We start from the raw sequence: 22,600 nt of genomic DNA, 5'->3' as shown, positions 1-22,600 counted from the left end.
AGCACTGGATCCACTTCCTCCGCTCGTCGCGCTGGCCACCCACGTCGAACATGCTGTGGGGAGCCACGGGCGTCAGCTGGCGCTCCGTGCTCTCGGGTGTGTGGCCGCTCACCGTGGCCGTCCACACCGCCTGTCCCCGTGGCCTCGGTCTCTCCCAGCCCCATCCCTGCTGCCCACGTCCTCTCTGCTCTCCCCTGGGCCTCTGCTGTCACAGGCCGTGGGCTCTGACACTGTGCCGCTCCCTAAAGCCACGCCTGTGAGCTCCACGCAGGGATGAGGCACCTTAACCGGCTCCCTGAGGGACCTGAGGGCGTGAGAAGTGCTCAGTGGCACAAAGGACACTTGCATGGTCCCTGATGTAGAGTGGACCCCTGGCCAGGACAGAGTGGAAGTAGCCGGGTCCAGGGGCTGCACATCCTGAAGGCAGTGTTGTGCCGGGAGTGGATGCCACTGGGACAGGAGCTCAGAGCACACAGGAGGGTCTGCTCGGCCCTGGCAGCGTCCAGGGCTCCAAGGATGGGACCTGCAAAGGCACTGTGGTGAGAAGCTAGTGACCTTGGAGGATGCCAATACTGTCCAGCTGCGAGGGTAGGCAGCAGGTGCAGGGGAGAGGAGGGTGGTGGAGGGTGGAGGGCTACGGTGCAGGGGTGGCAAGGAGCCCACAGGGATGTGGGTGGTGTCAGGGAGACTTGCTGTCTGGCTGACTGAGCCCTGGATGGCTGGGTGGGGCCCTGCAGCCCAGCGTGGGGGCTGGGGCTGGACGAGCATGCATGTAAGAGGCTCTGTGCACGGACAAGGGGGAAACGAGACTAGCTAGCTGGGGGTCTGCAGGGGCGGCGGGAAGACCCCGAGGGCTGCAGGACCGCTGCCTGGGCCTCATGCTCCTGGCCCAGCCGAGCCCGGGTTCCTCTGGGCCTTCTCTCATTTGCCTGGCAAGGGAGGGGCCACAGTGATGGCCCCACAGGGCCCGCCCCGGCCCGCCGCACTCACTGGAAGTTCACTTTGTCCACCTGGAACCGCGTCTCGAAGATCCCCGAGGTCAGCACCCTGCACCGCAGCAGGTCCTGCAGGAGAGGCCAGCGGCCGGTAAGCAGGAAGCAGACGGGCAAATCCAGGGGGCTGAGAACTCAGGATCACTCTGGGCCTCCACCCGGGGACCCCCACATCCTTGCCTTTATCTCCCCTGAGACTTTTTACCAAGAAAGCTTTGAGCCCACCCTGCTGGCTGCCGTGTCCGAGGGAGGGGAGAAGGCTCTGAAGACCCTGTCCAGCCGCGGCCCCACAGGTGTGGGGGAGGAAGGGGCTCTGTGGTCGGGGCTCCCTGCCCTGTGACCCGGCCAGACAGACGGGGTGGTCCCAGGAGGACAAGAAAGCCCAGAGCCACACAGCTCACACCCAGTGTGCAGGGCGGGCGCCAGGTTATTTTCTTACCCAGGTGCACCCGGAACCTGCACGTTGACCCGGGAACCTGAGGTGACCCCACGTCTACACATCCAGGATAGTTTAGGACGCAGCCCGGGGTGAGAAGACCGGGACCTCAGGCTGCTCTCCAGCCGTGTAGGAGTCACTCAGGGGAGGCCAGATCCCTGGGCCCCCGCCACTGGGGCAGTGGGGGCCGCCTGAGGGGAGATGGCCCCTCCTAGGCTGCTTGGGCTCCCTCGCCTCTGTTCCCAACACACGGAGGGTCGCTTGGTTCCAGCTCAGGCCAGGGTGGCTCTGGGCCCTGCCCGGTGTGTCGGGTCAGCAAGAGGAGCGGCCTGAGAGGGGTCTGAGGCTCGGGGGCCGTGGGAGTCAGGCTGTCCAGTCGTGCGTGGAATTCCTCCCACACTGGCAGCCTGAGGCGCAAGGCGGGGAAGGGCCCCTAACTCACTCAGGAGCAGCCACAGCGGTCCCAGCGGCACGGGGCTTGCATACCTGGTCCGTGGGCGTGTAGTCCACCAGGCTCACGCTGTCGATTCTCTCCAGAAAGCTGCAAGACAGTGCGGTCAGGGTCAGCGGTTCTCGGGGCACCACCCCTGGGATGGGGCCACACGAACGGGACGCCCTAGAGGCCCAGCTGTGCCTTCCTCCCACCCATGGTGCCCGGCACAGCACACAGGATCGTCCTCCTCCACCTCCTCCAGTCCTCCGGGTGGGGGGACACCGGGCCCTTCCTCGGCTGGCACAGAGAGCACAGTGACAAGTAGGAAGGGGAAGGGGACGTGAGGCGGAGCGGGGGAAGAGGACGCAAAGGCGCGGCGGTGTGCTGCGTCCACGCCAGTTCCCCTCGAGAAATGGTCAGTGTGTGCTGCAAACACGGGCGACAGAGTCGGAAAGAGGGAAGAGCCGGAAGGGGGCAGGTGCCCCTGCAGGCCACGGAGTGCCAGAGAGAACCGCAGGTCAGCGTGCACAGCGGTGTGTCCGGGTGCCAGTGTGTGGGGAGGACGGTGTGTCTGTCCCAGCCTCCCTGCTGGGCAGGGGCAGGGACCCTGGGCGGCGGGTGACTGGCATGGTGGATGTCTCTGTGGTGGCCTTGGGCCTGGCGTTGTTCTCTCGGACACGAGACCCAGAGGGTAGCCTTGGGCCTGGTGGCTCCCATGTCCCCAGCACCCAGCCCATGGGGTGAGCAGGTGCCCAGCAGGGTCAGGCCCCGAAGAGACTGGTGAGCGGGGCCACTGACACCACCAGGAGCTGGACTCTGGAGGACCTAGCAAGTCTGCGTGACCCTTGCCCCTGGCCGGGTGATGGGCGGGGCTGAGCCAGGCCTACAGAGCGAAGGTGAGAGGACACCACGGCCCAGCCCTGCCTATCCCTGTTCCTGTCCCTGAGACATGGCCTGTCCCGGACCAGCGTGTACTCAAGCAACTGCAATTTCCAACCAGTGCCATACCGGGCCGTTTAATGATCAGCACGGCTGAAGCCACAGAACAACTGCTGACCTCCCCTGGCCACCTTAGCGACTTCCTTCCGAGATGCTCACGAGGCCCCATTGCCCAGGATGAGCCTGGAACAGTGGTGACCGCCTGGCACCTGCGTCCTAGCACACCAGGGCAGTCACAGGTGAGGGGTGCACAGGCTGCAGGGGGTGGGGGTGGCTGGCAGAGGCGAGAGTGGCCCTGTGACCTCCACAGTCAGCAGGGAGCTCCCTTGGTGGGATTCCAGCGGGGGCCGGCTCTGCAGAGGATCTGCAGCTGCCCTGGCCTGGAGACATAAGAGTCAGGGAGCCTCCAGGCAGACTGCAGCATCTGGCTCAGGGGACAGGGCCATCCAGACGCCAGCCGGCCCTGACCTGCTGGAAGCCTCTTTAAACAAACACTGCCAACCATGGCAGCTGCTACAGCAGCCCAGAGGCTGGAAGGAGTGGGTCCCGCCTGGCCCGAGGCCTGCTTTGAACTGGACAGTGCAGTCTTGGCCTAGGGTTTGGTGGCCTTGAAGGTGGGGGACGCCAGGGAGGACACCTGAGCTCCAGACTGCCCTGGGCCTGGGGTGGAGTGGCAGGAAGGTGCTCAGACCCAGCCGGACACCCAGGCTCCAGGGGTGAGGAGTATGCCGTACTCCTGATGACCGCATTGGGACCCACTGTGCTCTGGCAGGGACTTGCAGTGCTCAGCCATGCGGACTCAGAAACCGGTCAGCTCTGAGCAGGAGTGGCCGTGAGGAACTGAAAATGAAATCCGGGGCCTGCTGCTGTTGTGTTTAGGAAGCAGCCAACTTGAAACGGGAGGCACAGGGTGGACAGAGCATCCGGAGGGTAAGAAGCAGCTAAGTGGACAGAGTGAGATATGGACATGAGAAGCGCGCTGATTCCAGAGCAGCGGGAGCCTCCAGAACGGATCTGAGATGCGGACACAAGGCACAGGGAGGGGCGGCATCTTCCTGCCCTCTCCTCCAGGTGGGTTTCCAAAGTTCCTTCTAGCCCTGGCACTGGGCGATGCCCGAGCCAGCTGCAGAGCCTCCTGAGGGCCCGGGGTGTAGCTCAGTGGCGCCTGCCTGCCTGGCAAGCACAAAGTCCTGAGTTCGATCCCTGGTAACAGGAAAAACAAAACAAAACAAAACAACTTCCTTGAAGACTGCAACCACGGAGATGGGTTCCACGGGGTCTTGGAATCACACAGGGAATTCCAGAGTGACTGACGCCAAAAGGGCCGCAACACTGTCTCCCTATGAAGCTGTGCTGAGCTAAGTAGAACCGTGAGGCAAATCTAGGAAGTCCCCTTGTGAACACCCGCGGAAAACGACCCGCGCGTGCAGAATGACATCAGTCAGTGCCGGACAGTCGCTGGAGCCTGCGCACTGGAGGGACGCACAGCAATCTCCACTGCTTCTGGCCAAACGGAGGAGCTCATGTTTGCAGAAAGGTTTATTGTTGGTACCGGGGAGGGTACCTGGGTCCTTGCACTTGCCAGGCAGGCAGCAGCACCGCAGAGCCAAATCCCTGGCCCTGCAGAAATGCTTTTATCTCATCAGTTAGATCCCTCTGTTTGACATCGGCAAAATGCAAACAACAACAACAGACACTCCCCCAAAGCCCCACAAAAATAAAATAACATTGCAAGCACAAGGTCCTGAGTTTGATCCCCAGTACCAAACAAACACACAAAAAACCGCGCCAAATCGCCACTGTTCACGTCCCATCTGTGGTCTGCTCTCACACTGAAATAACCCGAGGCTGCAGGACATGAATCGGGGACAGGGACCATCGGGAAAAGGCGAACACGGCTGCACCACTGCTGTGTCATTACACTACGGGATGTGAGAAAGCACCGAGTGAATGCAATTGCAATGCATTTTAAATCGTTTTGTGAAAAAAATACAATAAGTTGAAACTATCGAGGTGAAGTCAAACCTGTTCTGTGTTCCTGACACTAACTCAGGGTTTTTCCTCCCAGGGTACTAAGATATCAGGGACAGCTACTGGTCACGTGGAAGCAAAGCCCCGCAGCATGGGGCCTCCGCAGGCCGCTGCTCTGGGTGTGCAGCTGTCTCCTGGGAACACCACCGGGTACTGTGCTCCTCTCCACCCGGGTGACCGTTCCCAGGCGTCTGTGTCCCCGCTTCCCGTAGGCAGCTGCACACCTGCTATCCTGGCTTCTCACCGAGACCCACTTTTCTCTTGGAAACCTGAGACTACCTGCTCGGAGATGCCAGTTCCAGCTGCTACAGACACAAGGGTCCCTTCCGCTAGGCATTTATGGGGTCGACTGCATGGTGTACTGCCTTATATTAAGGTTTTGGCCCTTCTTAAAAGTTGAGGTGCAAAACACATAAAGAATGTAAACTGCACTAATATGTTTCCCTTTCTTTCTTTGTTTTGTTTGGACAGGGTTTTGATCAGTTGCCCAAGCTGGCCTTAACCTTGGGATCCTCCTGCCCCAGCCTCCTGAGTACCTGGGACTACAGGTTTGTGCCACCACGCCAGCTTGCACTGATCTCCAGTGTTCATCCTGAGGACATTTTTACACCGTGTCCATTTTTATTTTCCTGTTCATGTCCCAGCTACTTCACTGTACCAAATGACACTGAAGAGCAGCAGTATGGTTTTTTAAGCCCCTAGAAAGAAGCTTTACAGAGTCGGTGCCTGGTCTGTTTTGCTTTGTATTTCACTGTGTCCTCACTGTTTGAGGGCTTCTCTGTCTCCACACCTTTCTGGGAAGAGGGGCGGCGCACAAATCGCGGGAGGCAGGACCTGGACAAACAGCGGCGCAGGAGGGAGCACTGTCTGGGGAGCATCGCAGAGGCCCGAGTTACCTGCGATGCAGCCAGGGGCCCCTCTGCAAGCTGCCAGCCCAGGCCCAGAGTGCAGGCTGTGGCAAACTTGCCGGCTTCCCTGTGGACCTGATGTAGAAAATGAAATTGGGAAACTAGGCAGGCTTTTTACTAATTCCGGGCAATTAACTAAACCCACAATCACAGAGGCCTGTTCGCTAGTTGCACTGCTGGGGCCCAGGCCGTGGACCCTGGATTGTGGCTGCGCAAAGGTTCCAGGGGGCGATGTGGGTGCTGCAGCAGGAGCGCCTCCCTGCTGGGCCCTGGTTCACTGACCTGGACTCTACCTCCAGGATAAGGTCTCAGACAGGTGCTGGGTTGGACCCCAGGGCCTCGCACGCTAGGCCAGCGCTCTGCACCTGGCCAGTCCCCAAGCCCCGTGCTTATCGGGGTGTCTTTTCTCAGCAGCCTCGACCGTGTCCTGTCCTCTCCTGGCCTATATTTCACAGCCCTGCACGCCCCCCCTTCAGGAGGAACAGATTTAGAGTTCTCTGACAGTGCACATTTGGGATTTTGCACTAAATTCTGAGTACAGGGGCCAGAGCCCGCCATACGGATTGCGCCCAAAGCACGCCGTGAGCAGTGCACGCTGCAGTGTTAAACCCCTCGATCGCTCACTGTAAGGAGCAAATCTGACTGAAGCTCCGTGACTCACAGAAGCAGCTCCTGAGCACCGCCGAAGTGCGCAGGTTAACATGAGCTCCCCGCTGAACCACGGCCCCAGAGACGGCCTGTGAGGCTGTGGGCCGATACCAGACAACGTCCTGGCTGAGGTCGAGGAATCGCACCCAGACTCCTCCCCGCTATTAGTGCCTTGTAGCTTGAAGGACAGTGCCCCATTACAGCCATATATTTTGTCTCTCACTTCTAATTTGAAAACACTTTGATTTCAAAGCCTTGCCTTTACCCTGATTGATGAATAATAAAATTTGGTGGGAGAGACCCATACTTTCTCTTTTAATTCTTAAGTTTTTCTTCACCTTGCACATCACACACTGGGCAGGTGAGTACTAGAGACTCACAGCAAGAGTCTCTGGCATAGAGGACAAGAGTTTGTGTGTCAGTCTACTCTGTTCTCTTGCCAGTAATTCTGAACCCAGGTTAGAAACTGCATTTGAAGGCAGAAAAATAAAAGAAGGCTGAAAGTAGTATCAGTAGTTGCATGAAGATTACCCATTGTCCTGGTATGCTTGGGTTAACTGTTCTGTAACTTAGATCTGTCTCCAGTCTAGGGAAGTTTCAAAAGAAGCTGAATCTTGTTGCCATGGAGAAATAACTATAGTAATGGAGTAATAGGCAAGGCTCCTAGGAATATGCAAGAAAATGCTATGCTAGCTGAACAAGAATTCTGGTGCTAAGACTGAGAACATGTGTGGGAAATCAGCATGCTTTCTGAACCAAATCTATCTGTGATAACTCCTTTCTTAAAGAGCTTTTTAATTGTTTTTTGAGGGGGAATGTTGAGATCAAATCCAGGACCTTAAAAATGTTAAGCATGTCTTCTTCCCCTAAACTACATACCAGCCCTTAAACACCCTAAGTGCGATCCATACTCAGATGCAATTAACATGCAGCTTACAATGATTTATTTAATAATTTCTGTATTTTCATTTCAACATTACATCAACTCCAAAAAGAAGGAAATAATCCATGGGCCTGTAGTGCTTTGATATTTGATTCATAAAAATGTACATTTATATAGTATGAAAAGAACATTTTAAGAAAGTTCAAGCATATACAAGCATTGCTTCAACTCACAAAATAGATTTTGATGGGAATATATGCACTATAAAAGGGTCTTCATTTATCAAAGGAGTCAGTGACACTAAGCTATTTTGTTGGCTGTGATGAAGTTTTCCAGCCCAAGCGGCCTAAGACACAGGATGCACCTACACAGCTGTCTGCGCATGTGGGGGAGGCCACGTGGCTGCCTGCCACAGGGCCCACCAGAGGTGCTGAGCGGCCTCGACCGCACATACCTGCAAGCTCTTCCCTTCACTCATTCACACTGGAAAACAAGTTACAGGGATGAACACGTGGATATGACACTTCCAAGGAACTTGGAAGAGAACCGATTACTTTTTCAAACACTGGGATTCTTACTGAGAAGTCTGCCAGTCAAGGAAGGAGACTAAGAAAGCTGTAAGTACGTAACTTAGCTTAACGTGCTCACCAAGCAAAAAGCCAACTGCTGCTCCCCATGTTTTGTGGCCATGAGGAAAGGGGTGGCCACAGCTTGACATCAGCATCTGGAGACATGCACGGCCATGGGGGTGGCAGGGGGTACAGATGCAGTACAGCTGCGCCTTGTCTGTCTTTGCTTCCAATCCCAACTCTCCTTCCTCCCAGCTGCAAGCTGGCTGGATGCAGATTCAAGTGCAGGATTTGCATGGCTAAAACATTCCAACTCATGTTATAGTTTTGAAATTTCTAAAGCACTGCTGCTTTAAGACAAAACAATGAATGCAAATAATTAGAACTTAAAATGCAGTTCTAATTTTATTTGTTTTTGATTGGTAAAATCAAAACAAAACCTAAGAACACACAGTCCCAGGGTTTCCCCAAAACAATCAACAATTCTTTGGCAATGTTAGGTGTATAATACAAATGCCATGCTAATTAACATACTTCATCAGGAGCCTAAAGCGTAGACATAGGAAAATAGCTAGAAATTGCCCAATGTTAAACCTTCTAAGACTTTTTAAAAACTCTTAAATAGAAAATATAAATGAACACATTTAAATTTTTCTTGTAATAAATGAAGTTATGTGGCTTTTCAGTTACACAACTATCACATGAAAAACTCAGAGAATGTAAACAGCGAGTATTAGTGAAAAATTTCATAAGGTAATTGTAGTAAAAGGAGAATGAATCAGTAGTTAATTGCAGTGTAGCTTGATGGCAAAAACAAAGAAAAATAGAGGAAAACAAAGGCTATACAGAGACAGCACCGTCCACTGAGCAAGCTGCAGGTGTTTACAGCATGAAACCAAACTAAATAGCCAATTCTCTTCTTTAATTTTTATGTACCACCTGTCATCTCGTGTATCAGCAATCATACTAAAACAAAACAAAACCAAAAAAACCCTTCACTCTGATAATTTTAAATGTGAAACTGAGTATGTGGGAACTATAACTCAGAATTTTCAAGACCCAGAAACACCAATTCAACTAGTTCTGTTAGAAGGCAGGTATAAAAATACACATCATCACAAGCGATACAGAACTTTAAGATCCAGTTAAGGGAAAAGGAATTCTCTGCTGTAAACCCAAAGGCAGGCGGAAGGGCGTCTCAGTCTCCAGCACATTCCAGGGCACGTATCGCTCAGAGCGCATCTGCGCAGCACACCTGGGCCCGTCCCGCCTCACACCTGGTCCCGCAGGCGAGCCAGTCTCTGGGACAGCTCGTCCTGCTCGGCCGAAGCTACGCTGGTGCCCACGGAGCCGGTCTGGCCCTGCGGCAGCTCCATGTTGAGGTCGAGGCCCGCCTCGTCGGCCATCTCCTGGAGCAGCAGGTCCACCTGGTTCTGGGGAGTGGTCAGGGTGGTCGTGCTGCTCATTGTGTCTTCCATCTGCTGCGTCTGGACGTCCAGCGTTTCGAACTGGTGCTCAAACTTGTCCATCAGGGCGGAGATCTTCTCCAGGTTCATGGTCTTCAGCGTCGCGTCCATCGACTTGACCACGCCGGCCATGGACTTGGTCACCTTGCCCATGGTCACCGCCGTCTGCACTCGGGCGGCCACCGCATCGACACGCGCGCTCATTCTCAGGAAGTTGACGCCCTGGTTCTTCTGGCGGATGGCGTTTTCGGCGTGTATCCGCGCCACTTCCATGTTGCCCTTCTGAATGGCCTTTTTGATTTTGGCCTTTTCGGCCTTTTCCTCTTTGTCGCATTTTTTGGCACTCCTGCTCAGTTCTTTGGCCGCGAACTTCAGGTTGAACAGGTGTTTCTCCATGGTGGACATAATGGGACGGCTGGGGGACTCGCCGACCTGGCCGGGCGCGCGCCTAGAGGAGACGAAGGAAGGTAGGTCTACCCCGGTCGCCGCTCCTTTGTTTTGGTCCCACTTCCTGCTTCCGCGGCTAGCGGCGCAGGCGGTGACGTCAAACCGGCGCCGGGGCGGGGCCTGCATGACCGACAGCGCTGGGCCCGCCCACCGGCCCCTAGACTCCCTTGCCCCTGCGCAGACGCTGCCCCGCGGATCTCGGGAGCTGTTCGAGCTGGGTTCGCCGTTTTAAGGGCGATTACATCATTAGCTAATGCACAAGACCGGGGTGCACGGGCGCCTCCTTAGGGATACATCTACTCGCGCAGGCAGGATATGTACAGACCTGCATGTAAACTACTCATGGTTCAAACTACGGACCTTCGCCCTGTGCTGCAGCTCCAGCCTTTTTACTTTTTATTCCGAAGCTTTAGCCTTCAAACTTGACTGTGAGTAAAGTTCCTTAGATATAATATGAAACATCAAAAAGGTGTCTCTCTGTCTCTGAGTCCCTCAGGCTGGGCTTGAACTTGCAATCTTCCTGTCTCGGCCTCCCAAAGTCCCCTGCTTTTCGGTTTTTTGTAAGTGTGACTGGCCAGGGTGCTAAATACTAGCTGGATCTGTGGCCGATGCTGAGTTTCTTTACGTGGGTAATTTCCACCTTCTCAGGGACCCCAAACTATGCATTAAACAAAATAAAGCCCCACAGCAGTCACTGGCCAGGGCGCTGGGCTGCCTGACTGTGCTGATGCGTGGTGAAAATGCCTTCAACCCCAGACTCAGCAGAGGCCGAGCTCGTCAGCAGGTGCCAGCAGCCACGCCCACACCTGTCCTGGGCATCTGACAGAAGCTCGGCTTTTCCTGATGCGGTTCTGCCTTCTGAGTTCTATAAATATCTGAGGAACTTCACTCACAGTCAAGCTTGACAGCCTGAGCTGTCGTTTCCAATTATGCAGAAAGAGAACAGAGGGGCCAGGACCCACACACTGCGTTGTCACAATTGGCAGGGAGAGTTAAGCCCTTGGAAATAAATGCCGGCTCCCAGTGGCGGTGACCACGCTGCGGCCTTCACTCAGGAAGATTCCGGCCACTGCTGGAAGGAGGTGGAAGAAGGCCGGCCACTGGTGAGAGAGGTGTGCATTCCCGAGGTCAGCGGAGGTTGTCACAGGCGCTGACCACACCTCTGGCTCCGATGCCAGCATTCCAGCCCGACGGGAACAGCTCTCACGACGTCTGCATGTCACTCCCCGCTCCTCTGCTGTCCGCACTGTCAGAGTGGACGGAGGCCTGGACGCTGCCCTTCACTCAGCCTCTGGGCGGCCCATGGGATCCTGCTGCCTCCGGGAGCCTACCAGGACCCTCAGCTGCCACGCGCTCTGCATTCTGCACAGCGAAGGGCACCAGCCTGGCCACACCCGTCACAGCACAGCCCCTGGACACACGTCCCCTCCCCACAGGAGCTGTGGGGTGCCTGGCAAAGCTCCCTGTCGGCGGCTGCAGGGTGGGTCAGGACGTTACCCTCACCACAGCTGAGCCAAGCCCAGGTCAGAGCTTTTCCAAACGGACCTTTCTTAGGAACATAACATATGACTGCATAGCAGGGAAGACAACTGTGTGATGATGGGACGGGGCTCCTGCTCGGCCCACCCTGCTACTGTGGGGCCCTGGCTTTTCTCACAGTGGGCCAGGGCCTTGTGTGTACCACACAAGCGCTCCCACAGCCAGCTTCCTCCCGCCCTCCACTCATAGCGTTGACGACTGGATCTAGGAGCACTGAGCTGTACACCCAGCCCTTTTTATGTTTTAAATTTTCAGACAAGGTCTTTCTAAGTTTCCCAGGCTGGCCTCAAATTTGTGATCATCCTGCCTTGGTCACCTGAGGAGCGGGGTTGCAGGTGTGCACCACCACACCCAGCCCAAAGCGTTTTACAACAAATTCTAACTCGCTGTGACGGGTGGAGCGTCATCACAAGACGCTCTTTCAGACGGCAGTGTTAATGACACCACATGCCACACCGTGCTGGGCCCTCTCCCTCTGTCCTCACCAGGCCTCTGAGGTGGACGGTGTTAGCGTCCTCAGGTGTGGGTGTAGGAGGGGATGCACACAGAGCTGTGACCTGCGGCGCCCACACATCTGCGGAAGGGTCAAGAACTGGATCCCGCCGATGTGCCCGGGACCAGTAATAAGTGGTGGGATGGCCAGCGCGGATGAGTGTGCAAGAGGAAGGGGAAGACCGCCTTGGCAGTTGTGCCCGTGAGACGTCGGAGCACGCTCGGACTGCCAAGGCGGTGTCCAGTCATGTGTGAAGAAGGGCCTCCGAGGGATGCTGGGGCTGGGTGGGGAGCAGCCGGGAGTCCTGATTCCCGAGGCAGGACAGACGGACACGAGGTAGCACCCAGGCCCCGGCTCCTCTTGTCAGCGGGCCCAGCCTTGCTAGTGGTGTTCAACAGAGCACGTGAGCAGCTCTGATGCTCACAAAGCAGGTGTTTATCCCGCTGTTGCCTGGCACCGGACAGCTTGGGCGGGACCGCTGGGCAGCTCCCAGTGCCAGCTCAGATCTGCTCACTCTGCTGGCCAACAGCGGCGCCGTCCAGCTTGCCGCTCAGAATCCCGCACCGTGTCCTCCTCCATCTCCGTTTTCAACATCGCCCACCACAGCCCTGGGGCCCTAATGGACCGGACTGCGTTCTCTTTGGTGTGTGTCTGGCACAGGGAGGTTACGAGGGATTATCATCAAAGGGGACTTTGGCCCCACAATTCTGATCACGTGTGAGAACCTCCTGGACATGATGCAGGTGTGAAAAAAGGACACAGCCTGTGAATCCTCAACAGCATCGCCACCGTACAGAACCAGAGTGAGGCACAGAATCCTTTCTTAGTAAGCAGAAAGAACATTTGGTTCCTTTGCAAACATTTCTAGGGAGCTGTGAGTCCAACCAGTTAATTATTTTAATCATAAAATGGTGAAGAAAAAGACACGACAATTTGGCTTATCTGACCTATTTTCTCTTTTCTGGGAACCAGTTCAAGTGATTGACTTGAGATACTGAAGCAGCACACATGGTTTGATTTCATCATTTGCTAGATCTAAAGATACCGAAAAGACAAAAGGTACAAAAGGCAGCTTTTCTGTGTGTGTTAAAATATTCAGGATTCAGGCCGGGGTTAGCTCAGCGGCAGACCATCTGGGTAGCATGTGAGGCCCTGGGTTTGACCAATGGTCCTCCTCCCCACAGAGAGGTCCCTGGGTTCTCCAGGCATGTTTCTAGTTTGACCTGCACACTGCGAGTCTGTCTGCTCCATGGCGGCTGCCCCTGGCCTGGCCTGGCGACCTGGAACCTGGCCCTGGTCAACGGCTGGAGACAACAGGCGCTCCCGGTCATTTCTGCAGACCGTGAAGGTCCTAATTTGGCCAGAGGCAACCTCCCTGCATAGGCACACACTCGGTGAGCATTTCGAGGAACAAGCGACATACATGGATGCATGTGTCATGCCCAACACACACGTGCATTCACATGTTGCACATGCACACATATGGAGAGTTTTTCTCTGTAACACCACATCCTCCTCCCCCTTCTTCCTTTTTGTAGTACTAGGCATTGAACCTAGGGCCTTTTCATTAATTTTCATTCCTCAACCCCCTTTATTTTGAGACAGGGTCTTGTTAGGTCCCTGGGATGTCCAGGTTGGGCTTGAATCTGTAATCCTCCTGCCTCAGCCTCCCAGAGCCTGGCATCGCAAAGAGCAAACACAGTCTGCCTTCTGCATCCTGGCTTCCATGTCCTTGGATCCACTCTACTACAGACTGCAAACACCCGTGTTAGGAAGGAATGGCTGCACACCAAAGTCACCAGCCGGTCCCTCTTGTCCTTCTTTCCCTGAGCAGCACAGCGCCACACCCAGGTACACAGCATGGCTACGTGACAGCCTCAGGCATCCAGGATTGTGTTGGTTCTGGGAACACGGAGCCCTGCCCTAGACTCTGGCTGTCCCCACGGGGGCCTGGAGCCTGGCCGGACACAGGGGGACAGCTGTGTGCAGATGCATGCAGCTTTCCCACGTTCTGAGAAGGAGAAAGCAGCCTTCGGTGCCTGTTCAGACCATGTGGAGTTTCTGGCTGAAGAAATGGGAGCTGTCATTAAGCCGTTCAGCTGAGGATAAGTCAGTTTCCTTTTTTGGGCAAAATGCTCAGCTGTCTTGTCTGTCTTAGGAGATAAATTCAGTCACTGTGTATATCTTAGCAGAATATCCAGCAAAACAGTTTCCTTCTTAGCAAGCCTGCCTCAGGTGGTCAGATGAGAGCCTTTGGCTCTTCAGGAAAATTAGGCGGGACCCTGCGTTTCTATGAAGATAAACAGCAGGAAGCCAGGGCGCCCCCTGGCGCCGGGCGGCCGTACTGGCGTGTAGACTGCTTAGGTCCAGGGCAGCGGCAGGAAGCTTCCCTTTCCCAGCAGCTGAGCGCTGACCAGACGCCCGGCGGCCGCAGGATGAGAGCCGTGCACCTCGGTTAACTGTCCCGTGACCGGGCGCCGGCAGGCAAGGCTTCCCTCTCCTCTTTCCCGGGCCTCCTTTGATATGAAACAGAGAGCGGCTTCCTGACAGGCGAGCTCAGCTTTATCAGCTCCGACTCCTTCCTCCGGTCCTGGGGGAAGTGCTCCAGTCTGGCCCCCTTCCGAGGCTGCGGGAGCCGCAGGCCAGAGTGGCAGCCTCCGTCTTCCGGTGTTTTGTGCAGGGCAGGGGACCCAGGGCCGAGCCCGCCCCTACCACTGAGCTGTGCCCCAGCCCTGAGGACCTTTTGTCCACCCGTTCACCAGCTAACGCTGGGGCTGTTCCCACTCCTCTTTAGTGTGCGGGTCTATTATTATGGTTAATGTTATTGTTGCCTTTTGTGACAGGGTCTCACGATGTAGCCCAGCCTGGTCTTGAGCTCGCAGTGATCCTCCTGTCTCAGCCTCCTGAATGCTGGGGTTACAGGTGTGAGCCATTGCGCCCGGCTGTTGTGATTACCATCGCGCAGTGCGAGCGCACACACCGCCGGTCACGGTGCACCCCCGCCCCCCGTGCATTCACACGTAGAAGCGTAGAAGTGTCCACTCTGCTTCTACTCTGGCCACGTGAAAGACACTGTTGAGGTCTGGACCTTCCGCCAGCTGAGCTTTGGAGATGCTGGTTTTGTTCTCATGAGGATGGTGGGCCTTGCGGGCTGAGAGCACACATGTGCCGCAGGCTTATGGAAACCCAGCCTCGTGCCAGGCACAGCAGGAAGTGCGGGTCCACACCCCACGGAAATAACTTCTTACACCTTTTCCCCAACTTCCACAAAGATGATTTACTCTTAGAGCTTTAAGGTGTAATTTTGGCATGGAAACCACATTTTAAATTTTTTGTTGTTGTTTTGAAATGAGGGTCTCAATAAGGTGCTATATTGCGCAGTCTGGCCTGGAATGTGAGATTCTCCCGCCTCAGCCTTGCAAACAGCTGGGATTCCCAGTATGCACCAGTGGGTCTGGATTTGGATGTGCATTTCAACTTTTCTGTTTCTCCCCTTCCATCAAAAAAATAAAAAAATCTTAGATAAGGGAAAGACAATGTAGGCACATTCAAAATCTGCAACTCTATGGATCTGGATAGCACATGCACTCCATGCTGTGTCTGCTGTTGCCACACTCAGTGCTCTGACGAAGCAGCTCGTGTCTCAGGGTTGGGGAATGAATTGCTGCAGAGCACCTGCTCTCTGCTTTTGAATGGAGTCTCTCTCACTCATTTGCCTTGGTAATAAACAGAAAGGCCCCAAACTAGGCAGAGGCGAATGACCAGAAGTCTCTAAATTCACTGACAATGTCCAAGTTAGAATCCAACGGTCTCAATGTTTCATGTTTGTCTTTTGAGATGGGGTCTCATGATGTTTCCCAGGCTGAGCTCGAACTCCTCCTGCCTGAGACCCACCTGCCTCAGCCTCCTAAGCAGGTACAACACAGGGTCCCACCTTATCCAGTGCGGAGTCTTGCTCTAGCATGTTTATCATGAGCATGATTCAGTTGTTTTTTGTATGTCCAGGGATGTACAACCATCCCACAGTCGCTTTTAGGACATTTTTACCCTTCCAAAGGAAACCCTGTCGGCCCTGAAGCCCCGCACACTGAGCACCGGTTCTGTCGGGCCCCATCCTGGCCATGCATGGTGGAATCCCGCTCTGCTGGCCTGCTTTCAGGGACACTGGGGGTTTCTGTGTTTGGGCTCCTGTGAACGTTCACCTAGGAGTTCTGTGCGGCTGCTCCCAGTCCTCTTGGGTGTAACCCAGGAGCTTGCTGTGTCTGGCCCTGGGTTTCCATCCTGTTCGGGAGGCCTTGCCTTTCAGATTCCTGCCAGCACCCCAGGAGTGGGGTGCACTGCGTTCCTGCCAGCATCTGCTTTAGCTGACTTGATGGGAGCCACCCTTGTGGGGGACAGGAGGACCTTGCTGGGTTTTTAATTTGCAGTTCCCTAATGAGTAGTGACATGCAGCCTCTCTCAGAGTGCGCTGGCTATTTATATATCTTAATGGGGAAATGACTATTGAGACCCTTGCCAATTCAACTGTTTTTTATTTTGCTTTTTAAGTTATTCATATTTTGGCTTTTTCACATAAGAGAAACTGTACGATATTGACGGTTGTGTGTCCGATTTATTTCACTTAGCATTATGGTCTCAAGGTGCATCCATTTTCCTACAGATGACTCAAGCACACTTTTTCATGACAGAGTAGTACTCCACTGCATAGAAATACATTTTCCTTATCCATTCATCTGTTAATGGACATACAGGCTACTTCTAAGATTTAGCTGTTCTGAATTGTGCTGCCCTATATGCATGTGCCCATTTAAAAATTGAGCAGTTTATCTTTTATTATTGAGTTCTAAGTGCTTTATATGTTCTGAATATCAGCTGCATGGTTTACAGATACTCCCCACATTCTGCGGACCATTAGACAAAAGGTCCCCTGGCTTGCTGCTGAGCTGAGCGTCTGCAACAGTAACTGGGTGAGACAGAAGGAGGTGAAAGTGTGGGTGTCAGGGACGAGCCCTCGCTTCAGGCCACCTGCTCTCCCCTTGTGCTTCAGCATCAGGTGGGCCCTGGCATGGGGCCAAGGCTCATGGACTGCTTGCTGAGATTTTTAGCCTGAATTAGCCTCTCAAAATCTTTAGGGTGAAAATCTGAAATTCTGGATAAATCGAACAACAGTCTGGTATCATGTAGTCTTGTGTAATTTATATGACTCCTCTGCAAAATAGAGGTATAAAGTTACTCTGTTAGTGCGAGGGTTATGTTAACTCACAGGCTGTAGCATAGCGCCCCTCGTGGTGAGTTAAAGAATACAGCTGACCCCCACCTGCTAACAGTAGTACTTAGTGGCTTTCCCTCTGAGCTCCCTGCTTCCACGCAAGTATTAAAAAAAAAAAATGCAGCAAACACTTCATGTAACTGTAACCAAAGCACTCACACTGGAATGTCTTCTGCACCACACTGTAACTTGAAGGGCACTACCAATTTATTAGCCTGTGCTACTATGTAACCTCTCTTCTCTAGACTGTGTCGGGTACTGGGGATTTGACCCAGGGAGTGTTCATGCTAGGCCAGTGCTCTACCACTGAGTTGCACCCTCAGCCCTTTTATTACATACTTTTACAATTTTGAGACCGGGTCTTTCCTAGGCTGGCCTCAAACCCATGACCCTCCAGACTTCTTATCACCTACATTTACACAGTTTTCTTTTCCCTGATATTTTTTTAATGAAAAATTCAGACATTAAACAAATATGAAATAACTTTAAGTGAATAACCACTATCTAGAGCTTGCCATTATCATTTTACAGTACTTTGTATGAGCTGGGGCTTGCTATGTTGCCCAGGCTGACCTCACACTCTTGGTCTGAAGTGATCCTCCTGCCTCAGCCTCCTGAGAAGCTGGAGTCATACGCACCCACCAGAGCGTCCAGCCTGTTTTTACTGTATCTTTAAGCATCACACATCTACCTACTGCTCAGACCCTCTTACTTTAATGCATTTCAAAGAAAGTGAAGACAGCAATGTACTTTCTCATAAATAATTTGGCACAAAAGTCATTATCTAGACATCAGTCTGCTCCCAGCCTTTTCTTCTGACACAAACTTTATGTGTTCGTGTCATATGCTGAGTTTTGACCCAAACTCCCAGTAATACATTATGAATATTTCTCAATTTCTGTCACATATACTACTGTTTGGAAGGATGGTACTGCGCCCCCTTGGGCACAGGCTCCGCCCTGGCTGCACCCTGCGCACCCGAGGCCCAAAGCCAGGAGCTGCCTGGTGCTCCCATGAGCATTGCTCTGGGTGAGCCTGACAGCTGCCGGCCCGCAGAGCTGCTAAGGGCTGTGAAGACTCCTACAGACCCAGGAATTCAACAAGGGAGAGCATTTCTGATGAGTTTCCTTTTCACATTTCTGCAGAATTTCACTTGAAAAGCACCTCATGTGCTTTTTTTTTTGCCATTGTTTGCAAACCACAGGCACATACGCCAGTCTGTTCTGGAGCAGCCTCCAGGCCGGCAGGAATCAGTGACGGGCATGCACACAGAGCTCACCTGTCTTCTCTAACCACCAAACTCAACTCTGTTTCTGTCTGAAGGCCGCCGAGATCTGCTGGTTTACTTGCACTGAGAAAATGCGGTAACAAGAACACCTAAAATAACTGTAACTTTAGTAAGACACCACCTTGGTTTGATGTGCTTGTTCTATCAAAATGCCACTTGGCCTTGGCATTTGCCATCAGCTGCTTCAGCTTCTGTGGACGCATTTTGGACCCCACCCCGGGACCCTGGGCCCTGGAGCTGTCGGGCTGTGATGGGTCTGAGGGTGGCTGGGGTGGCACTGGGTCCTCACTGCCAGCCTGGCCGGGTGGCCAGCGGGGCTGCAGGATGAAGGCTCCCTACAAGGCACACTGAAAGCTGAGATCAAAAGCTTCCACAATGTTTGCTTTGCTTTGGTTTTATTTTACATTAAAGGGCAGTGGTCCTGACATTCACAGCCTTCAAAGGCCTCTGCCCAGAGTCTGAGGGTTACATTCAGGCAGCCGGGACCACTGTGCTCTCCAGGCCAGGAAGTCACACTCTGAGATGTTTGTTTAAAACACTGTTTCCACCAAGGTGCTGGGTGCCTCAGGCTGAGGTTTGGAGTGGGCAGAAGTGAGTGGCCCGGGTGAGGGACTCCGGCTGGGACCAGATCTGCCTCCCGCCCCCCCAGCGCAAGAGAAAAAGAAGTCACTATCCTGTCCTTAGCAGGCAGATCCCAGTGTTCGGATCTAGAAAGCAAACCTGGAAATCAATTTGGGTACAAATAAAGATCAACATGGGAGTTAGAAGGGCCTGCATGCAATCACAGGTGGCTGCTTTACATTGCATGAGCCTCGGTGTATGGTGATGTGCAGATTTAAAGCTGCAGTTTCTGTGTTTTAAATGACCTGCAAGAGATCAGCTTTGCAGCTGGTTTGCTGGCGCTGACAATTCCTGGGTCATCCGGAAAGTCCAGTCCTCCTGGGCCTCTGGCCACGTGGGGAATCGGGGCTGAGGTGCTGCTTAGGAGGACTCTGGGGAAGCGGAGGCCAGATGGACACTGAGGCGGAGGCTGCCCGTCCTGTGTCCTGCTCTTTCCCACTTTCTCTCTGAGTATGTGGAAACCATTCAGGCACTGCTCCTCCTAGGGCACAGGGCCAGGAACCACTCCCTGAACCTCTGCGGTTAGGGTTACGGAAAGCCACATCTGATTCTACAGGGCTGTTATAAAGATCATTCTCTGATTTTCTTCCTCCTAAAATAGCTGTTTCCATGGTTACACTCACTTATCAGGAGGCCTTAGAGGAAATGCATTTTGGATAACAGTAGAGACAATGTTTTAATTTTCACAGTCAGAACGGAGGAACTTATGGGATGCTGTCTTTCGCTTGAGGCTTTGAGACCCCTCAAAGTCGTCCAGAAAGCACAGTGCCCAGACTCGGCCTTCTGGGCATCCTGCCCTGCTGGACCTCAGTCCTGGTCGGGGAGCTGGGAGCCCCAGAGCCGTCATGGCCATCAGGGGCACTAGGGGACTCCAGCTGGGCCCTGAACTAGGATGCAAGAAATGGAGGCAGGGAGAGAGCAGACGAGGAAAGACTGATTTAAGAACTGTACCTTAAAGAAAGACAGCTTCAGGAGCAAAGTCTGCCAGGTCACACAGATTCCTGAGGTCTCAGACACAGCAGCCCGGCCGTGTTCCATCTGTGAACTGTGCTTCCACCCCCAGCAGGACCAGCGCAGACCAGGTAAGGGTTCGCTGAAACCGCCAGCTGGAGGCTGGACAAAGAAGCGCCCAGGCTGGGCCACCGTCCCGAGGACACCCCAAGTCCACTGAGGCCGCCCGTCTGTGCTGTACCCTCCCTCTGCTGTGCGCTTTCCATCTGAGTCCCAACCTCTTCTGCTGCCCCTGCCGCGCCCTCAGGAGCAGGGAGGCTGCGGCCTGGCCCTTGGACGTGGTCTGGTGACGTCCTTGTGCTGCCCGCTCCTGCATCCCTGGGACACTGCCTGCAGGACACAGACTGGACCAGCGGGGGTGCAGGTGGGTGTAGGGCCGGAATGTCAGGGGGAGCTTGGTACTGCCCCCAAATGGCCCGGGAGAACCCCCTCCCCAGGCAGCAGGGCCGAGCTCCCTCCTGTCTGAGGAAGTGCATGCCTCAGGTGTGAAAAAGCCTCATGAACACACTGGGGACCTGGCCTGCCCCTGGGGAGAGGCCGCGGACCTGCAAAGAGGTGGAAGGACCCGCGGAGCCTGCAGGATGCCCCAGGCTGGCCCTGCCCCTGGGCCTCGCTCACCCTGCCTGGATCCCGCTGCCCTCTGGCCACCTTGCTTCTTAGAGCTGGGGTGTCGTTCATGGAGCACCCAACTCCCCACAACTGAGGCATGCAGTTCAGGGTCTCACATGGTCCCCGGGCTGTGTGACCATCACTGACCCCTCCCCCAGAGACATCACTCTGAGCCCTCTGCCCAACCCTGGAAGCCACGTGTAACCTCTGACTCTGCTATCCACCTTTCAGGATGTTTCCTAAGAATGGAGTCACTCACATGTGGCCTTTGCACCTGGTTCCAAGCCTATCGATGGTGCAGCCTGGGTCACGGGCCGTCTCTTTTCACTGCTGTATAGTATTCCACAACGTGCACCACATCATCATCATCATCATCATCATCATCATTATTTTGGCTTAGCCCTAGCAGAATTTTGTCATCACCAAGAACTCTTGTCCCCAGAGAAGCGCAACAGTCCACCTCAGAGGAGGTGACAGAACAGGTCCAGCACTGTCCCTTCCTAGCAAGCCTGCAGGTCCAAGAGGCAGCACTGCTGAAACGTGGCGGTGCCCTAGAGTGGCCACAGGACATAGGTCTGACCTCTCTGGAGCAACTTGGAGGCAGGGAAGAGGAGAGGATACATGGGACCCTGGCATCTGCCTGGGAAGGGCTGGGGCTGTAGAGCTGGAGTCTGGGGTCCGCGGCTCAGATCAACCACGAGATGCAGGTGACATTCGGGTCCACACAAGCCGCAAGGGGCACCACGGTTGGAGTGGAGCTGAAACCCGCTCTGCTGCTGACACCACAGCACAGAGCCTTCCTGTAGCACCGTGCTGCCAGGACAACAGAGCACAGTACCCAGGACTGTGCACAGCACTTAGTACTTGAAACCGGTAACAAATGACTGTGCCCCCGGATGTGTTTCCTGCAGCAGACGGCACTGTCATCTCAGGGTGCACACCTTCCACGTGTGGCCGGGACAGTGCCTGTGTGGACGCCTGCAGCCGCGTCCCCTCCCATGGGCCCTGCCAGCCCTGTGACACGCAGGATCGGAGCCCCAGGACACCGGTCCCCCAGTCCATTCCATGCAAAGCGGTGGTCACGGGAGGGTGCAGCTCTGTCCGCCTGACACCCTCTCAGTGCCTAGGGTGCTCTCGGGCCTGCACGGGGCCAGCAAGCTCCCTGCAACCCCAGATCTGACACAGAGGACAAGTGAGACCACTGTGGGGGCCAGGGCCGTGGGCCAGCGACTGGGGTAGGACGGGCGACACTGAGGAGGCCCCGTGGCTCTGAGTTCCGGGCTCCGCCGGTGGGGGGACGAGAGCTGGAGCAGAGACTGGGGGACAAACGAGCACATGGCTGTGGGCTGGGCCACTCCAGGGCTCTGGACACGATTCTGCCCACAGCCGCCATCATGCGCCTGAGCCTCACATGGTCGGTGGAGCAGGAGCCCAGGCTCCAAGCAGCTGCCTCTGTCAAACTCGCACCACTGGTTTTAAAGAGGTCTGCTCTGCAGTTCTGGCTCCTCTGAGCCATTACCCCATGGCTGTGTGAAGCCAGCGTGACTTGTCTGTCCTTGTGTAAGGGACAGGTCTCTCACATGACACGGAGCCTCGCTCTGGCACCCAGGCCAGTCTTTGTTTAGGAAGCAGAGTGACAAAACGTCCGCTGGCCACCGAGGCTGCGGGATGTGATGTGGTGGCCGGCCCTGGGGAGTCCCCAGGGGCCCCCACCTCCCACACCGCGCTGACCCTTGTCATTGAGTTGGGCACAGTGGTCCAGCGGATGCTGGGTGACGGCAAGGGGACACGCGTCCATGCCGGGAGGCCTGGTGCCCTGGGTCTTCTCACGGCCTCCAGGGAAGCACGGCTGACCCACAAAGGCGTCCGAAGACCCACTACGTGGCAGGGAATGAGGAATGGCAGGCTCTTCGTCCTCCTCTTCCTCCCCCGCCTCCCTGCCCCTCCTCCTCCCCCCTCTTCTTCTTCCTCCTCCTCCTCCCCTTCCGTCTTCCTTCTCCGCTGCACTGTGCACCCTG

The 22,600-nt window shown here is 54.9% G+C and overlaps 2 protein-coding genes across 2 annotated transcripts in view; both read right to left on the bottom strand.

The window, feature by feature from the left end:
• Gnal (G protein subunit alpha L) overlaps positions 1–22,600 on the bottom strand; it is a 67,646-nt gene that overhangs the window by 8,333 nt on the left and 36,713 nt on the right. The window contains exons 6-8 of the mRNA XM_033757423.1: positions 1,915–1,969; positions 991–1,064; positions 1–53 (exon numbers count right to left, since the gene is read on the bottom strand). The exon at positions 1–53 is cut by the window's left edge and continues 1 nt beyond it. Of these exons, the coding sequence (XP_033613314.1) occupies positions 1–53; positions 991–1,064; positions 1,915–1,969 (182 nt within the window). The remainder of the gene's footprint in view (positions 54–990; positions 1,065–1,914; positions 1,970–22,600) is intronic.
• Chmp1b (charged multivesicular body protein 1B) lies at positions 7,348–9,925 on the bottom strand. Its single transcript, XM_010639020.3, has one exon. It carries the CDS (start codon positions 9,876–9,878, stop codon positions 9,111–9,113), a length of 768 nt encoding a protein of 255 aa, XP_010637322.1. The 5' UTR covers positions 9,879–9,925; the 3' UTR covers positions 7,348–9,110.

This window comes from Fukomys damarensis, unplaced genomic scaffold, assembly GCF_012274545.1.
Source record: "Fukomys damarensis isolate Sample0158 unplaced genomic scaffold, DMR_v1.0_HiC HiC_scaffold_30, whole genome shotgun sequence".
Classification (NCBI taxonomy): domain Eukaryota; kingdom Metazoa; phylum Chordata; class Mammalia; order Rodentia; family Bathyergidae; genus Fukomys; species Fukomys damarensis.
Note: the sequence above shows the minus strand (reverse complement) of the source record. Positions and strands in the feature narration are given on the sequence as shown.

Coding starts and splice junctions, on each gene's coding strand:
- Chmp1b (XM_010639020.3), bottom strand. CDS start 9,878: ATGCAGGCCCCGCCCCGGCGCCGGTTTGACGTCACCGCCTGCGCCGCT.